This window comes from Bos grunniens, chromosome 5 (genome assembly GCF_055505025.1).
Source record: "Bos grunniens cultivar Pamir isolate PY7600 chromosome 5, Bosgru_T2T1.0, whole genome shotgun sequence".
Lineage (NCBI taxonomy): Eukaryota > Metazoa > Chordata > Mammalia > Artiodactyla > Bovidae > Bos > Bos grunniens.
This window is the reverse complement of record NC_141169.1, coordinates 113,762,463-113,784,980: the sequence shown is the minus strand read 5'-3', so window position 1 is coordinate 113,784,980 and position 22,518 is coordinate 113,762,463. Positions and strand designations below refer to the sequence as shown.

General features: G+C 51.3%; 1 protein-coding gene across 13 annotated transcripts in view; it reads right to left on the bottom strand.

Annotated features, from left to right (window-relative positions):
• ZC3H7B (zinc finger CCCH-type containing 7B) overlaps nucleotides 1-22,518 on the bottom strand; it is a 56,654-nt gene that overhangs the window by 25,378 nt on the left and 8,758 nt on the right. For all 13 annotated transcript variants that reach the window (XR_015164560.1, XR_015164561.1, XR_015164563.1 and 10 more), the window contains exons 2-6: nucleotides 9,073-9,131; nucleotides 5,331-5,364; nucleotides 4,995-5,192; nucleotides 4,009-4,167; nucleotides 1,056-1,136 (exon numbers count right to left, since the gene is read on the bottom strand). Coding sequence is in view for 7 of the 13 variants with exons in the window: in XM_086403024.1 (XP_086259150.1) it covers nucleotides 1,056-1,136; nucleotides 4,009-4,167; nucleotides 4,995-5,192; nucleotides 5,331-5,364; nucleotides 9,073-9,125 (525 nt within the window). In the remaining 6 variants the exon portion in view is untranslated. The remainder of the gene's footprint in view (nucleotides 1-1,055; nucleotides 1,137-4,008; nucleotides 4,168-4,994; nucleotides 5,193-5,330; nucleotides 5,365-9,072; nucleotides 9,132-22,518) is intronic.

The window sequence follows — 22,518 nt, the reverse complement described above, 5'->3', positions numbered from 1 at the left end:
CAGCTGCTCCCACCAGCTGGGGCTGCAAAGGAGCCCCAACCAGGCGGGTGGGGTCTGTGGTGCCCTCCCAAGCTTCCTGCCCCCAGGCTTGCAGGGAGTCGCCCACCCTGTCTCTGTGAGTTCCATTTGGATGTTTTCTTCCTGCTACCACGACCAGGGCAGAGGACTTCTAGGCACACACTTCCTGTGTGTGCCCGGCACAGTCTCAAACACTCTCTCCCTGTGATCCTCCCATGAGCCCTCTATTGTTGTTTACTTGCTAAGTGTGTCCAACACTTTGTGACCCCATGGACCGCAGCACACCAGGCTTCCCTGTCCTTCACTGTCTCCTGGAGTTTGCTCAAACTTGAGTCCACTGAGTTGGTGACGCCATCCAACCATCTCATCCTCTGTCGCCCTCTTCTCCTCCTGCCCCCAGTCTTTCCCAGCATCAGGGTCTTTCCCAAGGAGTTGGCACTTCTCATCAGGTGGCCAAAGTACTAGAACTTCAGCTTCAGCAATTCACTGAGCCCTCTGAGAGGGGACACGATTATCCCCACATCCCAGATGTGGAAAAGAAGGGGGAGAGAGAGGAACTAACTTGCTCCAGGTCACAGCAGAGACTCTAGAGCCATACCCTCTCCTGAATGTGGCTTCCTGGCCCAAAGTAGGAGCCAAATGAATACACGTGGATGTGAATGAGCCAAACAGATACCGACAATTCAAACATGCACCACACGGGGGTTATTTGAGAACAGGAGGCTGAAGGACACCAGTGTCAACTGAGGCCATCTCTGGGATGTTAAGGTCGGCCAGGACAGGGGACTGAGCAGGCTTTAACAGCTGGTGTCTAGGGTGAGCTGGGAGCTTTGGCTGTTCTTTCCTCTTCCGAGAGGCTCTGAAAGCCGTTCCAGGGCTTTCAGCCAACAGACAGGGAAGATTACCTGCTGTCACCCCCTCTGTCCTGGCCTGGCCCCAGCCCCCCTCACCTATGTCTCTCAAAGGCCCCGGCCCCCCTCTACACGTCTCCCCACCCCCCAGCCCCACCCAAGCCCCAGCGCCCAGGGCCCACCTACCTGGGGCCTCTTATATGCCTTCCGAACTCGAAGCCCAAGCTTCTGAGCCAGCTCCTGACCAAGCTGAGTTACACTTTCATCCTGAGAAGGCAAGACACAGGGTAAAGGGGGGTGAGTTTGCTCCGACTTGCGAAGCTGTGCTCCAAACGCTTGCGCAGCCCAGCAAAGGGGGACAGGGTCCCCATTACCCCAGGTTATGGGTACGGAAGCGAGATCCTAGGAGGGGATGCTAGCTGCTCAGGTCACACGGCTGGTGCGTGGGGGGCTGGGGCCAGGAAACTGTGCTTCTCCTGTTCCCTTTATTATGGGGAGTAGAAAGGAATACGTTTGGGGTTTCATTTCAATATTATCTTTTTGTTTCCACAATTCAAGTAACAGTTACTGCAGAAGGCAGAAATGTCAGAGATGGAGTAAGGACTCCCTGGACTCTCACCCTAGACTCCCACTCCCATAGGGGGAGCTTAGCCAACAAGGGTGCTCTGTGTCCCTACAGATCTCAGCTAGGGACTCACACACACGTGGATGACAAAGGATGTTTAGTTTTGCTTTGTGGGGATTTTCTCTTTCTTTTTGTATATGAGTGAGATTATATTATACCTGTTGCTTGTTCTACAATGGGCTTCTTTTATCAAACAGTGTCTTGGAGCTCTCTGCAGGTGAGGACGAGCAGATGGAGCACAGGTGCCAAGGAACAAGGCCGGGTAAAGTCTAGAAGGAGCCTGGCCCACGGCTGTGTTCAGTAATGGCACCCAGCACCCCTTCCACCCTCCATGTCTGTACCACCGCCTATGTGCCAGGCACAACTGGAGGCCAGGGACATTGCAGTCACAGGGCAGGTGGGGCCCTGGCCTCCCTGAGGCGCCAGTTCAGTGGGGAGACCAGTCAGTGAACAGAGCAACGGCGACTGCAGTCCTGACTTCAGATGGGCATTGGGGACACTGTTCATTCATCCACCTCCCCACCTCACTGACAACTCCTGGAGCCCAGGGTCTGGGTCACCTCTGGTCCTGACACCCAGCACAGAGCAGGGCCTGGTCAGCGTTTGCCCAGGAAAACGAGGGAATTCTCTGACTCAAAGGCAGAAGTCCTTACGTGGGTACATCCCTCTGGGGAGTTACCAGCCCTCACAGGGAGCCCTCACAGGTCTGGCTCCCTGGCCTGTACAGCGAGGTGAGAGCCACCCTCTCCTCCTATAAGAAGGCAGGCCCAGGACCCAGATGTGGACCTGCTGCAGATGCTGAAGAACTCGGTGGAGGTCGGGGACTAGATCAAAAGACAGTAAACTGAATTGGAGAAGCAAGAATAATAAACAGAAAGTATAACAACAGTGAGTGTTCTGAACTCTTACTGTGTCCATCCACTGTGCCCACTTCCCTGTATGACTTTCTGATTCCACCCTCAGCACGGCCCTATGGTGCATGGTATACCATCACCCCCACTTCATGTCATCGCCCCCACTTCAAAGGGGTGCAAACCAAGACTCAGAGGGGCTAAGCCCTGTGTCCAAGGGCACAGAGCTCGTAGATAGCAGGCCCAAGATTAGAACCCAAACCCAGACCAGTTCTCTGGCACTGACATTCCTGATCATCCTGCCTCCAGCCTCGTCTCTGCTCTGCCCACTCAAATCTTTCTTGCTTCTTCCAGCCCCACTCAAGCCCTGCCTCCTCCTGGGAGCCCTCCAGGATCCTGACCACTCCTGAGAGCTCTCTTAGTCCTTCCTAGGCAGCATTTACCCTTCTCCAAGCCCTTTCACACCCATGATTCCAGAGACAAAGTGGGAAGGGCACTTTATAGACATGGAGCTGATCTGCAGAGAGGAGAGGAGGGGCTTTGCCAGGATCACGTCAGGCTCCATGCAGCCAGGCCTAGACCTCAGGGCTGTTTTCACGTGTCTCCCTCCAGACTGTGGATCCCTGGAAGGCACAGATCTGGACACCCCGTGGGCGCTTCATAAATATTTCTTAAGTTGATGGATAAATGGGGAGGGGACATGTGCCCAGCTGTGCGTGAGCTGGGGCAAGCAAGACCTTTGACTGGATTTTCCCATTGACCTTCCCCACCCAATGACACCCTGGACGTCAGGATCCCACACACACGACACCCCCATTAGGTGCTCACTGCAACCCTTGACTCTAGGAGAGGGGTGGAGATTAAACAGTCAGACTGCTCAGGCTTCCCTGGTGGCTCAGTGCCAATGCAGGAGACGTGGGTTCAATCCCTGATTCAGGAAGATCCCACATGCCCCGGGGCAGCTGAGCCCGTGAGCCACAACTACTGAGCCTGTGTTCTAGAGCCCATGCTCCCAACTTGAGTAGCCCCCATTCGCTGCAACTAGAGAAAGCCTACTCAGCAACGAAGACCCAGCGCAGACAAAAACAAATAAAAGTGAAAGTCGCTCAGTCGTGTCCAAGTCTTCCTGACCCCACGGACTCTACAGTCCTTGGAATTCTCCAGGCCAGAATACTGGAGTGGGTAGCCGCGCCCTTCTCCAGGGGATCTTCCCAACCCAGGGATTGAACCCAGGTCTCTGGTGTTGCAGGCAGATTCTTTACCAGCTGAGCCACGATGGAAGCCCCCCAAAATTTTATATATATATATATGTGTGTGTGTGTGTGTATGTATGTATGTATATAAAAGGAGTCAGACTACTGGGCTCAAGTCTCGACCCTGCCCCCTCACTGGGATCTTCAGTAAGTTCCCTCCTCTCCATGCCTCTGTCTCCTCATCTTTAAAATGGGGATAATGAGAGCGTCTATCTCACAGGACTCTCTCAAGGATTAAGTAAGTTAATATAGAACCTGAATATTAAGTAAGTTGATACACAAGTATATGTTTAGCAGTGCCTGGTGTTAATATCAGCATCTCAGCGGAGGAAAGCAAGGCTCAGAGGGGTGAGGCACGTGGGCCCAGAGAGGATGGGGAGCCTGGCCTCCGCGAGCGAGGCGGCACTCACGTGGGGCAGGGCCAGGGAGCAGCGGCTGCTGCACGCGTAGGCCTCCTTGTGGCGCCCCAGCTCGGTCAGGGCCCGCGCCTTGCGGAACAGCGCCCGGATGTTCTCGCTGTCCAAGCCCAGCGCCTTCTCGCTGTCCTCCAGCGCCTTCTCGTACAGGCCCTGCCAGAGAGGAGCAGGGGGCCGCCCGTCAGCCTGTTACCCGCCCTCCCTCAGCCTCCTGCCTCCACGGGGACCGAGGACCAACCTCCTCCCTTCCTCGCAGACGGGGCGGGGGCAAGGGCTCCAGGAGACAGCTCTGGTGTTCAGACCCAATCAAGGGTGTTTGTTGTCCAGCCAAGGAGCCCTGGCAGGACATGAAGGGGAAGGGCCTTCGAACTCTACAGTCATGAGCCCGGCCACTCAGAAGACCACGGACTGCAAGTAACACAGGCATCTCCAGAGGAGGCAACATCAGGAAAGTGGCTCAGCACACAGAACACACCGTGAACGGGCATCTGGTAGACCCGTTCATCCAGCCCTGACTCCCCTAACCCTAACCCTCGGCAGAGCCCACTGCAGAGCCCCGTAGGATCTGGGGAATGACTGAGGCCCTGAGCGAGGACAGGCAAGAGGAGAAGGCTGGAGCTGCAAGAATGAGGGAAAGGCAGAACCTGAAGTCTGGAGAAAGGAGGAAGGTGGTGGAGGATGGGGAGGGGGTTTGCAGAAAGAGATGGTGATAAGGGCGCCGGTCCTCAGCTCTGATGGCCCACAGACTCCTGCCAGGGCCCAGGCCGTCCGAGAACCTAACTTAACTCATCTGGGGCAGGGCTTGGGCTCCATATCATGACAACACTTTTTATTATGTATTAGTCCTTTAAAAGCTCTCCAGGTGAGTCCATTGTGCGCTGGGGTTGAGAGCCCTGGGAGCAGAGGGCGGGGGTGAGGGGCATGGGGGCGGAGCAGCCACAGGGGCGTGTGGGTGGGACCAGCGGGTGGGGGGAGCTCACCATGGTGAAGTAGCAGGCGGCCCGATTGACGTGGAGCTTACACAGGAGTTCCCGCGGCAAGGCTACCTGGTCGGAGGCGGCATAGTCGGCCACGTTCAGCCCCTCCATGTACTGCACCAGCGCTTGCTTGTAGTCCTTCTCCCGGAACAGGTCATTGCCCTCAGCGAACAGGTTCTGCACCAGCTTGAGCAGAAAGGCCTGCCGGGGCAGGGCGTGGGGATGAGGGTGCTCAGGGGGTCTTCTGCACCCAGCTCGGGCTCTGTCACCCAAGCCCCATGTCCCCCACCAGGGACACCCTGCCCTTTGCCTTCCCCCAGCCCAGCCCCTGATGCTCACCTCATATTCTTCTTGCTTTAAGGGTAGGGTTGACCTATGGGAAAAGGACACAAGGTCTGGACGGTTCCAGGGTTCTCAGCCTCCCACAGACCCAGGAACCAGAGCCACAGGTTAGAGACCATGCCTGGAAGCTGGTTCCCCCAGCTCAGACCTCAGACATCACCTTGTGGACTGAGATGAGGGGACAGCAGTTTGTTTTTTTTCCCCTAAATCAACACCATGCTGCCCCTCTCTTTCCTACAAAAGGATGGTGGAAGGTCCTGCTTCTGCCCCAGGCCTGGCAGCCAGGCTTTCCCAGGTGCTGCTGTGGTTGTTCAGTCGCTAAGTCATGTCCAACTCTTTGGTGACCCCATGGACTGTAGCACGCCAGGCTCCTCTGTCCTCCACTATCTCCCAGCATTCGCTCAAATTCATGTCCATCGAGTCGATGATGCTATCTAACCATCTCATCCTCTGACACCCCCTTCTCCTGTTGCCTTCAATCTTTCTCAGGATCAGGGGCTTTTCCAATGAGTTGGCTCTTCGTATCAGGTGGCCAGACTATTGGAGCTTCAGCTTCAGCATCCATCCTTCCAATGAATATTCAGGGTCGATTTCCTTTATGATTGACTGGTTTGATCTCCTTGCAGTCCAAGGGACTCGCTAGAGTCTTCTCCAGCACCACAATTCGAAAGCATCAATTCTTCAGCGCTCAGCCTTCTTTATGGTCCAATTCTCACATCCATACATGACCACTGGAATAACCATAGCTTTGACTGTATAGACCTTTCCAGGTGCACATTGCTGAGAAGGAGCTCTGGCTGGCTGTCCTCTGCCTAAGAAACCAGTCCCTGGGTACGACCACGTCCCTGCAAACCAAACTTGCAACTTCAGATTCACAGGCAGCACCCAAAGTCTACCTTGGGGGCCATTCATTTGGGAGTCTCTGCACTTTTTCTGTCCCTGCCCACAAGACACACAAACCCCAACCAATGCCCAGCACATAGAACCTAACCCTTCCTGCCAAACTCAGCAGAGTAGGTGGGACCTTAGGCACCCTCTCCTGCCAAAACAATGCCAGCTCAGAACAGCTGAGCCCAGGAGAAAGTGTGAAAGAAAGGAAGGGAGAGGAAGGGCCTTCAGGGAGAAAGGAGAAAGCAAGGAGAAAGCAAGCATGAGCCCAAGGCACATTTGTGAGGCTACAAGGCAGCACTGGAAGGGAAGCTGGGGTTTGTCTTCTGGTCTCTCATGTCACAGAGGGGAAACCAGACATTCAGAGAGGGGCAGTGACAGGCCCAAGGTCACACAGCAGGTCCAAGCCAGGGCCAGAGAGCAGGGCTGGGGCTCCTTCTACTGCCTGGAGCCACTGTGAATACCTGTGCAAAAAAGAACAGCTTAGGGACTTCCCTGGTGGCTCAGACGGTAAAGAATTCACCTGCCAATGCAGGAGATGTGGGTTCGAACCCTGGGTTGGGAAGATCCTCTGGAGAAAGAAATGGCAACCCACTCCAGTATTCTTGCCTAGAGAAATCCATGGACAGAGAAGCCTGGCAGTCTACAGTCCATGGGGTGGCAAGGAGTAAGACACGACTGAGCGACTAACACAGGGACTTCCCTGGTGGTCCAGTGGTTAAGACTCTGTTTCCAATGCAGGGGGCATGGGTTCAATTCCTGGTTGGTCAGGTAAGATCTCATTAAAGGCAGCCTAAGCTGGTGAGTGACAAGTGGTGAGTGGAGACCCCGGAGGTCCCCTGTGGGGAGGGGGAGGTGTCCCTGACTGTGACAGTGGGGCCGGCCACCCACCCTCTCATTTGCCGCCCACCATCAGAAACCAGGGCCTGTCCCTCCTCGCTCAGCCGTGGCTGCCCGCCGCTCTCCTCCTAACTCATCTTCCACCTCCAGCCTCTCTTCCTCCAGCCTCAGCTTCATCTTCAGTAGGTCACACTCTGTCCTTAAGGTCACCTTATTCTGGTGTTTAAGGCTCTACACAAGCCTGTCACCCACCTGTCCGCAGCACTTCATGGCTCCTACGGTGTTTGGTGCCTAGCAAAGCACACGAGGTCAGCACACGAGGAAACAGCCATTTCTAAAGGAACAGGCCTGACTGTATAACCTGTAGTTCCTCAGGAGACCAACGTGTGGGCTCCTGGGAGGGTGACCCACTGCTATACCTCCTCAGAGTTCCCCTTTGGGAAGGGGAAGGAAGACACGGAGCTAACACTGACCTCAAGCGCAACGATCTGGAGAAGGATGGGGCATTCTCTCTGTTTCACAGACGCTGAGACCACAGAAAGCAGGGGCACCGGGACGGGGGCTGAAGACTGGGGCTTGGAGGTCCAGTTACACAGAAATCAGTGACTTGAAGATAGAATTTTTATGACAGACAGGATTCCCAAGGCCTGCCTTGTTCTCCAGAATGGCCTCTGAGCAAAACTTGGGCATTTGACCAAGATCAACGCTCTCCCCCAGATGGAAGACGAGCCCCCTGTGAAGAAGGGTGAGGCCACAGCTCTGAGCTGGCAGAAGCCAGGAAAGTGGCTGTTTTGCAAGTTGAGGAAGGAGAGCGTGTTGTGAGAATATAAACACACAGCAGATCATGTGTGTGTGTGTCTGTGTGTGGAAAAGGACCGAGCTTGTGCTGAAAAGGCAGGTTGCATTTTGCAGGTCTGCGTGAGCACAAAATCAGGGAGTATATGAGGGTTTGTGGGGCTTTTGCGGTGGCTCAGCGGTAAAGAATCTGCCTTCAGTGCGGGAGACACAGGAGATGTGGGTTTGATCCCTGGGTCAGGAAGACCCTCTGGAAGAGGAAATGGCAACCCATTCCGGTATTCTTGCCTGGAAAATTCCACGGACAGAGGAGCCTGGCAGGCTAACAGTCCATGGGGTCGCAAGAGTTGGACACAACTGAGCTACTGAACGACAACAATGAGGGTTCGTATGTGCAAACCCCAGTTTTGTAGGCAGTCATATTTAAGATAAAGACACAAAATGAGAAACGAAGAATTGCTAGGCAGTCTTTCAGGGCTTTGGAAAGAACTCTTACAAATGAGGGGCTGGGAGCTTACACTTCATCAGAGTCACGATAAACGTGCCTCTGAGGGTCCATTTCAGAGAGAGAAAAGAGTTAATAAAAATATTTTGTGTGTAAAGAAAAAGATGAAAAAAAACCAACACGGCATATGGGTACCAGGGGCAAATAATGGAAAGAAATTTGGGTTTTGGAGTCCGCAAGACCCAGGTTAGAATTCCATCGTTTAGTAGCTGTGTGACTAAACCAGTTTCTTAACCTCTCTGAGCCTCAGCTTTCTCATCTGCAAAATGGAGATAAAACCACCTGCTAAACTGAGCTGTTGTGAAGATGAGAGAGACGACGGATGTGAAGGGCCCAGCATGGAATAGAAAGACGTGCTCAGCAAGCAAAGACTACTGACTTATTATGGGATGTGCACAGACAAGCAAGAGAATTAACAGGGAGCGTAGGAGCATGCGTGGACAGGGAGGGTAAAATGATATGCTGGACAAGGCCACAGGGTGGCCAGGGTCAGGTCAGGAAGCGTGTGCACGTGTGCAGATCATGGCTCAGGGTTAAGAGCACCCCCAGGGCCCGCCCCGCCAGCCCCTTCCCAACCTGTCCCACCTCCTCACTCCCCAACACACAGGGCAGCCAGAACAGCAAAAGCTCAGTAAGCAAGAAACGGGAGCCCTGGAGAAGATGTGCCACCCTCCGACCCCTGCCCACCCCCCGCCCCAAACACACACTCACTGAATGAACTGCAGCCCCTTCTCGATGTCCGCCTTCCGTCTCTGCCTCTCCATCAGTCTCTGTGGAGAGAACGCCGTCCATCAGGAAGTCAGCAGGGCTGGTCGCCATCTACACCCGCCTCCCCACCGTGTGTTCCCTTACTCCCTGCTCACCCCATCTCACAGGGTGTCAGGGCGTCCCTGAGGCCGGTGACCCATCTCGGGGGCCACACAGACCTCCAGCACACGGCTCTCCATCCACACCTGCACCTCCCCTGGACCCTGAGTTTGTACAGCACCTTCAATGGACAGGGGGGTTCGTGAAGGCCACCACCCCTTCCCCATACGTGGCTGGGGCTGCCAAACTGCACAGGACACCCTCAAGTTCAAGGGGAAAGTCTTGCTTTACCAGCAGGCACAGTTTAGAGAGAAGAAACACAGAAAATGCCAGCATGGCCATGATTACAGCTACAGTGTAGCATCACACGTGGGCCAGGCACTCTGTATCAGGCTCACTGAATCTGCCAGGAGGTGGGTATCTTTTTTTTTTTTTTTGCGGTATCATGTGGCATATGGGATCTTAGTTCCCTGACCAGGGATTGAACTCATGCCCCCTGCATTGGAAGTACGGAGTCTTAACCACCAGACCTCTAGGGAAGTCTTGAGGTGGGTGTCACTTTGTCCCCATTTTACCAGGAAACTGAAGCTCAGGGAGCCCTCGTCATAAGCTGGCTGGCCTCCACCACAACCAGGCCGTGGTGGCCTGGTACCCGCACCGTTTCAGTGAGGTGGTATGAATTCCCCATGTTATGGATGAGGGGAGACCGAGGCTCAGAGAGGCTGAGGGGTGGCCCAAGGCTGCAGAGCAAATGAATGGCATTGAACTCGTGCAGGGATCTGCTCCAGAGATGAAGGGAGTGAAAACGGAAGGCAGGGGTGCTTCAAGAGAAGGAGGTGCAGGCAGAGCAGCTTGGGGTCTGGTACCCCCAGGGTGAGGGCCCCCCCTCCTCCCCGGGAGCTGGAAGCTCCTGGCCAGATCCAAACAGCCTGCTGGGCTCCTCCTCCATGCCACCATGGAGCTCAGCTAATCCCGCCCAGTGACAGCCCCGAGGGGGTCAGGCCTACCCCAGGGGAGAAACTGAGTCTGGGGCACTCACTGCCCCGCTGCCCAGCACTTTCTATCCCAGCCACTCCCAGGCCCTTCCCAGGCTCTGCTCATCAAACCATTACTGTGAGAGGATTCAGGCAAGGCTGGGGGATGGGACAGCCGGGGACTGCAGGACCCCTCCGGCTTCATATCTCAGCCCCGCACAACATCTTCAGAGGGCTGATATGCAGACACAGGGAGAGGGTCCTCACTGCCTCACTGGCAAAGAGGTCTAAAAAAGTATAAAAAACACCTAACTGCTTTGGAGAGGCAGCAAGTGTACCAAATTGATACTTTCTAAAAATTCTCTGCTTCTTTGTTCTTTATTCCCCACTCCGGGTTGGACCACCTTGTCCTCACATAAGGTAAGCGGGCAGGGGGTCACTATCCCCATTTTTCAGATGAGAAGAGTGAGACACAAAGAAATCAAGTCTCTTTCCCAAGGTCACTTAACCCGTGGCTGGAACCCAGCTTGTCAGAGGCCACAGCCCTACCCACACTCCAAGCTGTGAGATGCCATGCGGCCCAGGTCGGGCAGGGTGCCCCTGAGGCTCTAAGGAGACTGATGAGAGCGTTAAGAGCGAGGGGCTCAGGCCACGGGAACCTTGGTCCGCTCGCCGGTCCATCCCAGGAGGGCTGGAGCCATGCCGCGTCTTCAGGCTCCCAGAGCAGCGCTGCTCACACCCGTTCCCACTCCAGGCAGGACCGGGGCCACTGGCAAGCACTCACTATGCGTCTGCTGGCCCTGCCAGGGCCTTGGGACAGCACTCTGGACTCAGACCTGGGTATGAGGGCCAGCATTTGCACACCACGTGACTCTGGATCTTGGTCACATGCCTGACGGATGGGGAAAGTGGGGCTGATGGTGCTCCCGACGCGCCGGCTGTCATGGGTTCAGAAGATGACACGTGCGGAAGGCCTGGCTCGGAGCGACAGTCCAACAACCGTGCGAGTGTGTGTCATCCACTCCCTCTTCCAAAGACGCTGCGAGTGTTTCCTGGGATGGACCCAACCGGTGAGACCCTGTTCTCCTGCAGGAGGCGGGCAGCAGTGGCCCCAGGCTGCCCGTGCCTCCCCGAGCGGGCCTCTTGGTTGGTGTCCTGGCCCTCGGTGTCCCTGTCTGTGATACAAGCGCTCATCATCCTTACACCCATGCCCCACATCAGGGCTCCAGCCAGAAGGCCTGGGGGGTTTCCCGCCTCCAGGCTTTTCCCTTTGCCGTTCCTTCCGCCTATGCTGCCATGCTCCTCCATCCGCCTCGTTAATGAAACTCCATCCATCTTTTCAAGCCCGGTTCCTCCATGGAGCTGCTCCTACTCTCTCCAACAGCACTATCACACACTCAGTTATCCCATTTCCTGGGAGCCTGAGGTCAGACCCAACCCTTGCCCTGGAAGACAGGCTCATTGGGTGGAAAGACAACAGGGCAGCCCAGCACTGGCCAAGAAGCTGGGGGAGGGTGGGGGATGGGAGGGAAGAAGGACCATGCCGGCCTGGACCACCAGCAGCCCAGGGCGTGGCCAGAGTGTCTACCCCCAAAGCTGCCATGCCCATGGCCACCACACTCATGGTCTCCTCATCCGTCCCTCCCCACCACCTGGGGTGTTGCCTGCCCCCACTTCCTCAATGCCATCACAGGGGTCTTTCAAACCACAGATCAGACCCCGTCCTCCTCAGCCAAGAGCCTCTCTTGACCTTTGCTGGTCAATTTCCCCACACCAGTGCACACTTCGTGGGAACACGTGCCCTGTTGCTCCCCCACTGCGACCCCCCTGGGCCCCATTCAGCCCACGGTCTTCTCAGAAAACCCCGGGGGTCACAGACGCGTTTCTGCATCAGCTCTCTAGGTCCTGAGGTCTGAACAGACTTAACAGAAACAAATGCTGCCTGTAACCATCCTAGCGGTAATTCCTGACAAATCTGAACCTCATGCCAGGGAATAAACATTCTCTTTATTCTCTGCCCCAGGCAGTATGAAGGCTCCACTGCCGGTGGGCGTTAATGCGTTTCTCTGACCACCAAACTCCCAAGGCAGCAGCGCAGCCACACACGTGGGCTATGCAGAGGGGTTCCGATCCCCTTTGAGTGGCAGTTTCCTGCTGTGTAAATCGGAGATTACAACTAGTGCCCACCAACAGGATTAATACACAGAAGGCACTCCTGGTACACAGGGCCTGGTACACAGCAGACAATAAATGACGGCCGTTATCAGAGTTCCTATGCTGAATATTCAAGTCAACACTTGCAGTATGTCCATTACATGCAGATGAGAAGAGGAGCCTTAGAAGAGCCCCCAGCCACCCGCAATCCGCTGGAGAAACGCCACCCCGTTGTGGGCCTATTGAGGATTCAGCAATGAGCAAAGGTGATAAAGTCTCCCCTTGTTTATACAGCACATGTTCTGGGGGAGCAGGGACACCACATTTAGATTTAGGGGACTTTGGTGGTCCAGTGGCTAAGACTTCTAACACGGGGGGCCTGGTTCAGTCCCTGGTCAGGGAACTAGACCCCACATGCTACAGTGAAGATCAAAGATCCTGTGTGCCGTATGCAATGAAAGACTCGGTGCACCCAAATACATTAATAAATAAATATTTTTTAAAAATCAAAGGAACAAATAGATTTAAATCATAATAATGAAGGAGAAAATAAGGAGATAGAGTGACAGGGTGCTATAATTATATAGGGGACTCGGGAACAGAGACCTCAATGACCAGAGGGTACAAGTCATTGTGAATGTTTGGGGGAAAGGAACAGTGGGTGCAAAGGTCCTGAGGTAGAAATTGGTTGGCGTATTTGAGGAGGAGCAGGGAGGCCAGTGTGGATGGCCTGGGGTGGGTACTGGGGAGCATGGTGAGTAGGAAGGCTCTGCCCTACATGAAAACGTGTTGTCATTAAACAAATGAGATTTACTTAAGTTTCACTACGACCCCATCAGGCAGGAAAATAGTGCTTCCAAGAGGCTAGGGAAGTTGTTCATGACCATGTAGGGATGGTGGGACCTGGGTGAAAAGGCCTGGAGAGATGGGCCTCAGACAGCCGCCTTAACAAATGCCAGGTGAGCAAAGACAGGCCCCCCGCCCCAGCCCCAGGAGGCACCGAACGCCCCACATGCCTCCCCTTTCCTCAGTTTCCCTCCCCTGGGAAGAACATTTTTACCGGTGGTTGTTATGAATTAAATGTTTGTGTCCCCGGCCAAATGCATATGTTGAAGCCCTAAGTGTGACTGACTGTACTTGGAGACACAGCCTCTGAGGAAGGAATTCAGGTTTCATGTGGTCACGAGCAGAGGGTTCTGATCCAGTGTTTTGTTCTGGCAGACTGTCTAGACGAATATAGATTTTGGTACTGAGAAGTGGGGTGCTGCTATAACAAACACTAAACATACGGAAGCGGCTTTGGAGCTGGATGATGAGTAGAGACTGAAAAGGTTTTGAGGTGCATGCTACCAAAACCCCCTAGACTGCCATGGAAGCACTGCTGGTAAAAATGTGTGTGTGCTCAGTCGCGTCCGACTCTTTACAACCCCCTGGACTGCAGCCTGCCAGGCTCCTCTGTCCATGGGATTCTCCACGCAAGAATACTGGAGTGGGTTGCCATGCCCTCTTCCAGGGGATCTTCCCGACCCAGGGATCAAACCATAGTCTCCTGCCTCTCCGTTGGTAAAAACATGGACACGAAAGGCAATTCTGGTAAGAACTCAGATGAAAATGAAGGATAGGTTACCTGAAACTGAAGGAAAGGTGATCCTTGTTAAAAAGTGACAAAGTACTTGGCTGAACTGTGTTCTTGTGTTTGGTGGAGGGTAGACTTTGCAAGTGATGAAACTGGGTATTTAGCAGAGGAGTACAGAGGCAGCGGGTCTAAGCCAAGTCTAAGCCAAGTATAGAAGTGTTGGCACGGGTCCTCCTTATTGCTTATGCTAAAATGCAGAGAAGAGAGATAAATTGAAGGAGGGATTGTTTAACAAAAGGAACCAGAACTATCCATATCTATAGCCAGAATGTATCCATATTGCAAAAAAAATGAGGAGTGTTCTGAAAAGCACACCAGAACAACTGTTTGGTGTGTGGCTGAACAACTGTTTGGTAAGGAGATTAGTACAGCTCAAACCAGCCATCAGCAGAAATCAGAAACAGAGATGGGATTATAGCAGCAGAAATAATGCCAGTCTGAACTGAAGGGGACAGAGAAAACTGAATGGCAGAATGAAGGCAGGCTGCCATTAAAAAGAAAAATAATTCCATCTGCAGCAACATGGATGGATCTAGAGATTGTCATACTGAGTGGAGTCAGTCAGACAGGGAAGGAGAACCATTGTATGGCATCTTTATATGTGGAATCTAAAAAGAAATGATACAGAATGAACTTACAAAACAAAAAGAGACTCACAGACTTAGAAAACAAACTTATGGCTGCCAGATAGTTAGGGACTTCGGGAAGGTCATATACACACTGCGATATTTAAAATGGATCACCCCCAAGGACCTACTGTAGAGCACACGGAACTCTGCTCAATGTTAGGTGCCAGCCTGGATGGGAGCGGGGTTTGGGGGAGAATGGATACATGTGTGTGTGGTTGAGTGGCTTCACTGTTCACCAGAAACTACCACAACCCTGTTCATAGGCTATACCCCAATACAAATAAAAAGCTTAAAGTCTGGGGGGAAAGAGATCATGTTTCTTCTTGAGCTTAAAAGAAAAAAAAAGAGTGAAGAGAAGGCTGGAGGACTTCTGAAATTCTACAGGACAAGACAACAGAGCTATGTGGCTACAAACATGCTCTATTCTTTAAGAAAAAGGAAATATAACCCTAAGGTGATTCAGGGATCATCAGGGCCACCTGCTCCATTTCAAAGGGTGGGGCCCCTGCTTCCTTTTCTACAAGCCCAGAGTCTTGGGGGTGGCAAAGTGCTGGCAGAGCTGTGGGGGTGATGCTGCGCCCCAGGGGCCCAGGAAGGAGGAACATAAAACCAAAGAAGATGCTTCTCAAGCCTTAAAATCAAATGGAATTTGCCCCCCTGGCTTTGTACATACTCGGAAACTGTGACCTCTTTCTTCTTTCCCGTGAATCCCTTTGAGAAGGAGAATGTGTCCCATGCCCATCCCACCATTGTGCTTTGAAAGCTTGTGACTTGCCTGGTTTCACAGGTTCACAGCCGGAGAGGAATTCTACTTCAGGATGAATCATCCCTCTTGTCTCAACCATATCTGATTCAGATGAGACTCTGGACTTGACAGTTGATGCAGGAACGAGTTGATAATTTGGGGGTTAATGTGATGGAATGAATCCATTTTGCATGTGATGAGACCATGAATTTTGGGGAAGTGGGAAGAGTAGAATCTACGGACTGAATGTTTGTGTCCCCCGCAAACCACATGTTGGCAGCCCTAACCACAAATGTGACTGTTAGGAAATAGGGCCTCGAAGGAGGTGATTAAGGTTAAATGAGACTATAAGGGTAGGCTCCTGGTCTGATAGGATTGATTCCTTTATTAGAAGAGACACCACACAGTTCTCCCTCCCTCTCCCTAAAGGCAGGCATCACCAAGAAAAGGCCAGACGAGGCCAGTGAGAAGGCAGCTAGCCATCTGTAAGAAGGAAGAGAGTGCTCAGTAGAAACCAAATCTGCCAGCACCTTGATCTGGGTCATCTATGCTGCAGAACTGTGAGAAAATAAATGTCTGCTGTTTAAGCCACCCAGGCTATAAGATTTTGTTACAGCAGCCACAGCGGACGAAGACAGTGGTTAAAAGATCACTGGTTCTCAGCCAAAGAGGGAGTGAGCTCCTCCAGGGTGAGGGTCAGGCACGGCTTGGAGAGGGCACTTGGTGAAAGAGCAAGGAGCATGTAAGCCAAATAAATCTTGTTTCCCTCTAAAGAAAAAAGTCCAAGGAGAAAACCAAGGCCCCAATCTCCCCAGAATCCCACCACCAGACTGGGCGGTCCCCTCCCCCCAGCTCTGGGTCCAGATTCTGGTAATTTAGGAATTCTAAGTAGGACCTGACTCAAATGAGCTCGTCTCAGAAATACAGCTGTGAATTAAAAGAGCCAACAGAAAACGATTCCGTCAATATGTCAGCATGGTATGTGACCTCATACCCAGGGGCATGCTGGTTCAAATCCAAGATCTGGCTCCCTATTAACTGCATATGAGCTGCTTAATTTCTCAGTGTCTGACTTCCCTCGCCTCTAAAACAGGAATAGTAGCTACTGTCAGGGGTTGTTGTGAAAGTTCAATGACATGTTTGACACAAGATACGCATTCTGAAGGAGATCAGCCCTGGGATTTCTTTGGAAGGAATGATGCTAAAGCTGAAACTCCAGTACTTTGGCCACCTCATTGGAAGAGTTGACTCATCGGAAAAGACTCTGATGCTGGGAGGATTGGGGGCAGGAGGAAAAGGGGACGACAAAGGACGAGATGGCTGGATGGCATCACTGACTCGATGGACATGAGTCTGAGTGAACTCCAGGAGTTGGTGATGGACAGGGAGGCCTGGCATGCTGCGATTCATGGGGTCTCAAAGAGTCAGACACGACTGAGCGACTGAACTGAACTGAACTGAACTGATTTTTATTCTATAATTATTATGATTACTTAAAAAGAGGAGCAAAGAACATAAAACAGGAAATTCACAGGAAACACACTGCAACTACAGAGTCACGACTAGAGAAAAGCCCTTGCAGCAACAAAGACCCAGCACAATAAAAAATAAATAAAATTATTATGATAATTAAAAAAATAAGACGGGCAAAGAATATAAACAGGAAATTCACAGGAACATAACTCATTAAGAAAAGATACTCAGAGGACTTCCCTAGTGCTTCAGTGGTTAAGAATCCACCTGCCAATGCAGAGAACACAAGTTCTATCCCTGGTCTGAGAAGATCCCACATGCTCCGGGGCAACTAAGCCCATGCACCATAATTATTGAGCCCTATAGCCCTGCGCTCCACGACAAGAGAAGCCACTGCAGTGAGAAGCCTGTTCTCTGCAACTAGAGAAAGCTCACACACTGCAGTGAAGACTCAGCACAGCCAAAATAAATAAATATAATTTAAAGAAAAAAAAAACGCATTAAAACAACAAGATAACTCTTTTCACCTATGAGGCTAATGAAAGAAGAGAGCCTGGTCAATGAGGTGAAGGAAAGAGCAGTCTCCAACACCGTAACGCACTCAGCCTGTGAACTGGTGAGGTCTCTGTGAAGCAACACCTACCAAAATGAGCAAGCTGCCTACCCAGCAGCCAGCATCACTTCCTCTGTCTGCACACAGCCGGGCAGGTGAACCTGCACTGGGCTAAACCGATCATAATGGTTCTTTTCCTTACCAGTGATTGGCTTGGGCAAGGGCATGTGACATCATCCTGGCCAATAGGAAGGAGGGGACATCAGCCAAGGGGCTTCTGGAAAAGATTTCCTTCACACTTAAAATGGGACTGTACCTAGAGGGGTCGGATAGGGAGGGAAATGGCGGGGTGGGGGGTTCAAAAAGGAGGGGATATATGTATACCTATGGCTGATTCATGTTGAGATTTGACAGAAAACAACAAAATTCTGTACAGCAATTAACCTTCAAGAAAAATTTTAAAAAAGCCTTAAAAATAATAAATAAAATGGGAGTGCAGTGATTATCCCTTTTTCTGGTACTGTATAACTAGAAGCAACCTTAATGTCCATCAGTAAAGAACTGGTTTAATCAAACTACTACATTATGGAATACAACCAGCTATTTAATCTATAGGTACTGTCATGGCAATGCCTCTGTACATGGTTGAGAAAGGAAAAAAAGAAACAGATTTCAGAACATTTGGGTTTGTATGATTACATCTGTGTGTAATGTGTGTTTATATAAAGAAGGCGTTTGAGAGAATATTCTCCAGTTTCACTGGTTCTTTCTGGGAACTAGGATCTGCCAAGAGGCAAGAGCACACAGACCACGTTCCCTTCTGCTTTAAACGCCTCAGCAGGGTTTGGACATTTTGCAGGGAGAAAGTATTTGCCTTGTAATCTAAAATACAAAATGAGATGACTGACTTGACGCCAACAGCAGGACAGGGGCCAAATGGGAACCAGGAGCCTGATTTTAAACCCAGTGCTCTGGGACTGCCAAAGCATCCGTGGACTGTCCTTCCTAAGAAAAAGACCAAACCATTGACCTGGGAGCCACGAAGGAAACCCGATGTTTTTCCCACTTTGGAGAAGGGTTTGAAGATGACAGAATTTTAGAGACTCAGATCTTCCTCAGACCAGGCAGGGACTATGCTAGGTTCTCCAAAATCTCAACGTCTGGCCCATGTTTGACATAGAGCAAGTGTTCAGGAAATGGTGGTTTGGATGAAAAAGAAATGGATGAATGAGTATCAATTCATTCAACCCAAGCATTACATAGATAAGAATGAATGAGTGTTGAATAAATGAATGAAAAAACTGATACCAAGATACACAATCAGGTAATAATATTTCCTCAGTGATTATGATGTTCCAGGGACTGTCATGATCCCTATACACATACCTTTCTTTTTTTTTTTAATATTTATTTTTAATTGGAGGATAATTGCTTTACAATATTGTGTTGGTTTCTGCCATCTATCAGCATGAATCAGTCATAAGTATACATATGTCCCCTCCCTTTTGAGCCTCCCTCTCACCCTCCCTTGTAGCTTAGTCGGTAAAGAATCTGCCTGCAGTGCAGGAGACCTGGGTTCAATCCCTGGGTTGGGAAGATCTCCTGGAGAAGGAAATGGCAACCCACTCCAGTATCCTTGCCTGGAAAATCTCATGGACAGAGGAGCCTGGTGGGTTGCAGTCCATGGAGTCACAAAGAGTCAGCATGACTAAGCGACTAACACTTACTTACCCACCTCCCACCCCACATAATACCTTTCTTAAGACTTGCATAATCCTATGACATCGGGACTACTATCATTCCCAATTTGTGGAGAAGCAGAGGGCACAGAGAAGTTAAGTGACTTACCCAAGGTCACACAGCTGGAACTAGGCAGAGCTGGGATTCAAACCCTAGCAGCCTGGCCCTCAAGCCCACGCACATGGCCGTTACCTTTAGTGTTGCCCGTTAAGCAAAGAGACCTAGCCCCAGGAACCTCCATCTGTCATCGCACTCAAGTCTTCCTCACCCCTCAAAATAATTCCCTCCTCAGATCCTGAATCCCCTTCTGGCGAGCACAAACTTGATTCCCTCTCTTGGTCACATTCTGTGAAAGAGTTGTCTATTCTGTCTCCACATCTACACTTCCCACTCCACTCCCCAACTCACGACAAGCCCACGCTCACTCCACTGAGGGTGCTTGCCAAGGATCCTCCTCGTCCCAGGGACCTCCTACCTGCTGAGTCCAGGAGGGGCCAGTTTTTCACTGGCCTTTTCTGGGACTGCTGGCTGCATCTGTGGGTCCTTGTCCTCGTCCGCCCAGGTCTTCAGCTTCAGGGACAGTGCTCTTGGTCTCCTCACTCCACCTGCTCCCCCTAGATGAGCTCTTGCATTTCATGATCTCATGAGTCATGTCGATGACTCACAAATCTATTCCTCCCACCAGGCTCACCCCCTCCCCAATATTTCAGATTCGCGTCTTTTACCTTGTGGGAAATGCTACCCAGATGCCCAATACCCAGGCTGCTTATGACTTCTGTGCCTTTCCTAATCCCGAACCCTCTACCTGGAATGCCCTCCCCCTCCCCAGCCACACCCCCAGCCAACTCCTACTCATCCTTTAAGACCCAACATGGATGCCTCCGTGTTCAGAAAGTCCTCCTTGGTACCCATTCCAGTTGAGCTGAGTGTTCTTTCTGACTCAATACATTCCAGACTTAACTCAGCAGCTTCTCCCCTAATCCTGCTCCTCCTCCGTCATTCTCCAACTCTAGTTATAGATCCAACCATCATCCTTCTCTCAGTCAATCTCCAATTCCAGCTTTACCTCTGAAACGCTTGTCCACGCTTCTCCCACCACCTCCACAAGCAGGCCTTCCATCACCTCTGACCATTGTGCTCCCTGCAATCTGCTGCCATTTGCTGGTCAGGGATCTCTGTCTAATTCACATATCAGCATCACTCCCTTGCTCAAAACCCTTCCAGATGCGTGCACACACCCACATGGATGTAGGTTTAAAAAAATGTGAGGACTTCCCTGGTGATCCAGTGGCTAGGATTCGACCCTCCCAATGCAGGGGGCCCAGGTTCAATCCCTGGTCGGGGAACTAGATCCCACAGGCCACAACTAAGAATCTACATGTCACAGTGAAGTTCCTGAGCACCGAGCACCGTACAACTAAGACCCAGCACAGCCAAATAAATAATAAATCAATTAAAAAAAAAAAAGGTGAAAAGTGAATAAGCTCTGTGGTCCAGTAATGTACCAATGTCATTTTTCTGATTTTGATATTGGCTATATATCACCATCAAGGGAAGCAGAGTAAAGGGAACCCTTTGTTACCATTTTCGCGACTTCCTGTGAATAAAAAGTTAAAAACAAACAAAACCTTCCATGACACCCACTACCAGGAGGACAAAGGCCAGGCTGTTCATCCAGGGCACACAGAGCCCGTGGCCCGGTCTGGAATGTGACATTCCAGCAACTTTGGACCACGCAGCTTCCTGTTCAAGCTGCCCGCTCTTTCTAGAACAACCCTGATTAACGCCTGTTTCTTAAAGCTCAGCTGAGGTGGCTTTTCTACCAGGAAGGCTGTCTGCCCCAAAGTCCACCCTAGCACAGCTCCCCAAGCGCACAAGCACGGCAGTGATCCTAGTTAACTGAAAGTATGTGCTCATATTCCCATTCTCTCCCTAAACTAGGTGCTCCTTGAACGAAGAAGCTGTATCTGCTTTATCTCTCAGCAGCACAGAAAAATACACTCTGAGTAAGTACAGTCTCATGAAAGCTGGAATAAAAGTGAAGATGCAGAGTTCAGTCACCATTTATTGAGCACTTTCTCTTACCGGATATTATTCTGAGTTGTTTGTTCAGTTGCTAAGTCTTGTCTGACTCTTGGGAAACCCCGTGGGCTGGAGCCAGCCAGGCTCCTCTGTCCATGGGATTTCCCAGGCAAGAACACTGGAGTGGGTTGCCATTTCCTTCTCCATGGAATCTTCCCGACCCAGGGATTGAACCTGCATCTCCTGTACTGGCAGGGGGATTCTTTACCACTGAGCCACCAGGGAAGCCCTGGTGAGCTTTAACTATAATGCTATACTAAGATACTATCCAATAAAATAAATTAATTTTAAAAAGATACTATATACCAATAGAGTAAGATACTATATACCAAGAGAGTAAGATACTATATATAACATACTATAAGACACTATATATAACATTAAGTATACCGCTTAATCCTTATAACACTCCTTAGGAAGGTACCACTATTACCCTCATTTTACAGATGAGGAAACCAAGGCACAAAGAGATGAAGTGACCTGCCAGGGTTAGTTACTAAGTGATGAAACTGGGCTTTGAACTCTGGCAGTGGGTTCTGGGGCTCAGATAGTGTCACCTCCCAACTCAAAAGTGCTCCCCCACCCCCACAGGCTGCCTTCAGCCTGGACCTGCACTCCACCTCCCCCTCCAACCCCCGGCACTCACCGCCCCACCACAGTGTGCAGACAGGTTACACACCACACGAACACTATCTGAGCTTACGTCATCTCCATGCCTGGCACTTCTCCTGACTCACCAGGCCCTCGACGGCTACCCAGAGAGACCGGGAAGGCTTTAATTCCATGGTCTCTGACCTCACTCGTCAGCTCGCCGGGTCTGCATTTATCCCTTCCCCTCATCCTCCTCCATCCCCCATCTGTCCAATGGACAACCCTCTGCTCCAGGGAAGTCATTTCTGGAGGTCACCTGCTCGGTGTCCAGCCACTTCTATGGCAGGAGTTTTGAACCTGGGTCCCAAGGAGAGAACTCAGGGGTCTGTGACCTTTTTTCAGGGGTCTGGGAAAACACAACTTTTTTCACAAACTTCTACCTCATACTGACCATTCCCCTCCAATTAGGAACACAGGAAAAACACCCCAAGAGCGCCAGGCACAGAAATCACAGCTTTTTCCCTGTCACATTTCAGCTGCTGCAGACACAACAAAATCTTGGTTCACGCTCACCCCAACTTTGAAATTTTGGTAGTTACATAGACTCACTGCTAGTTCTTATTTTTTAGTGCAATGATTTAAAAGAGACCCAAACTGTAGTTCAAGAGCATTGATTTCCTTGGTAATCCTGTGTGTTTTTACCATATGCATCTAGAAAGAGTATTCTGAGAAGGCATTCATGGATGCCCCAGGCTGCCTGACAGGTCTGCAGT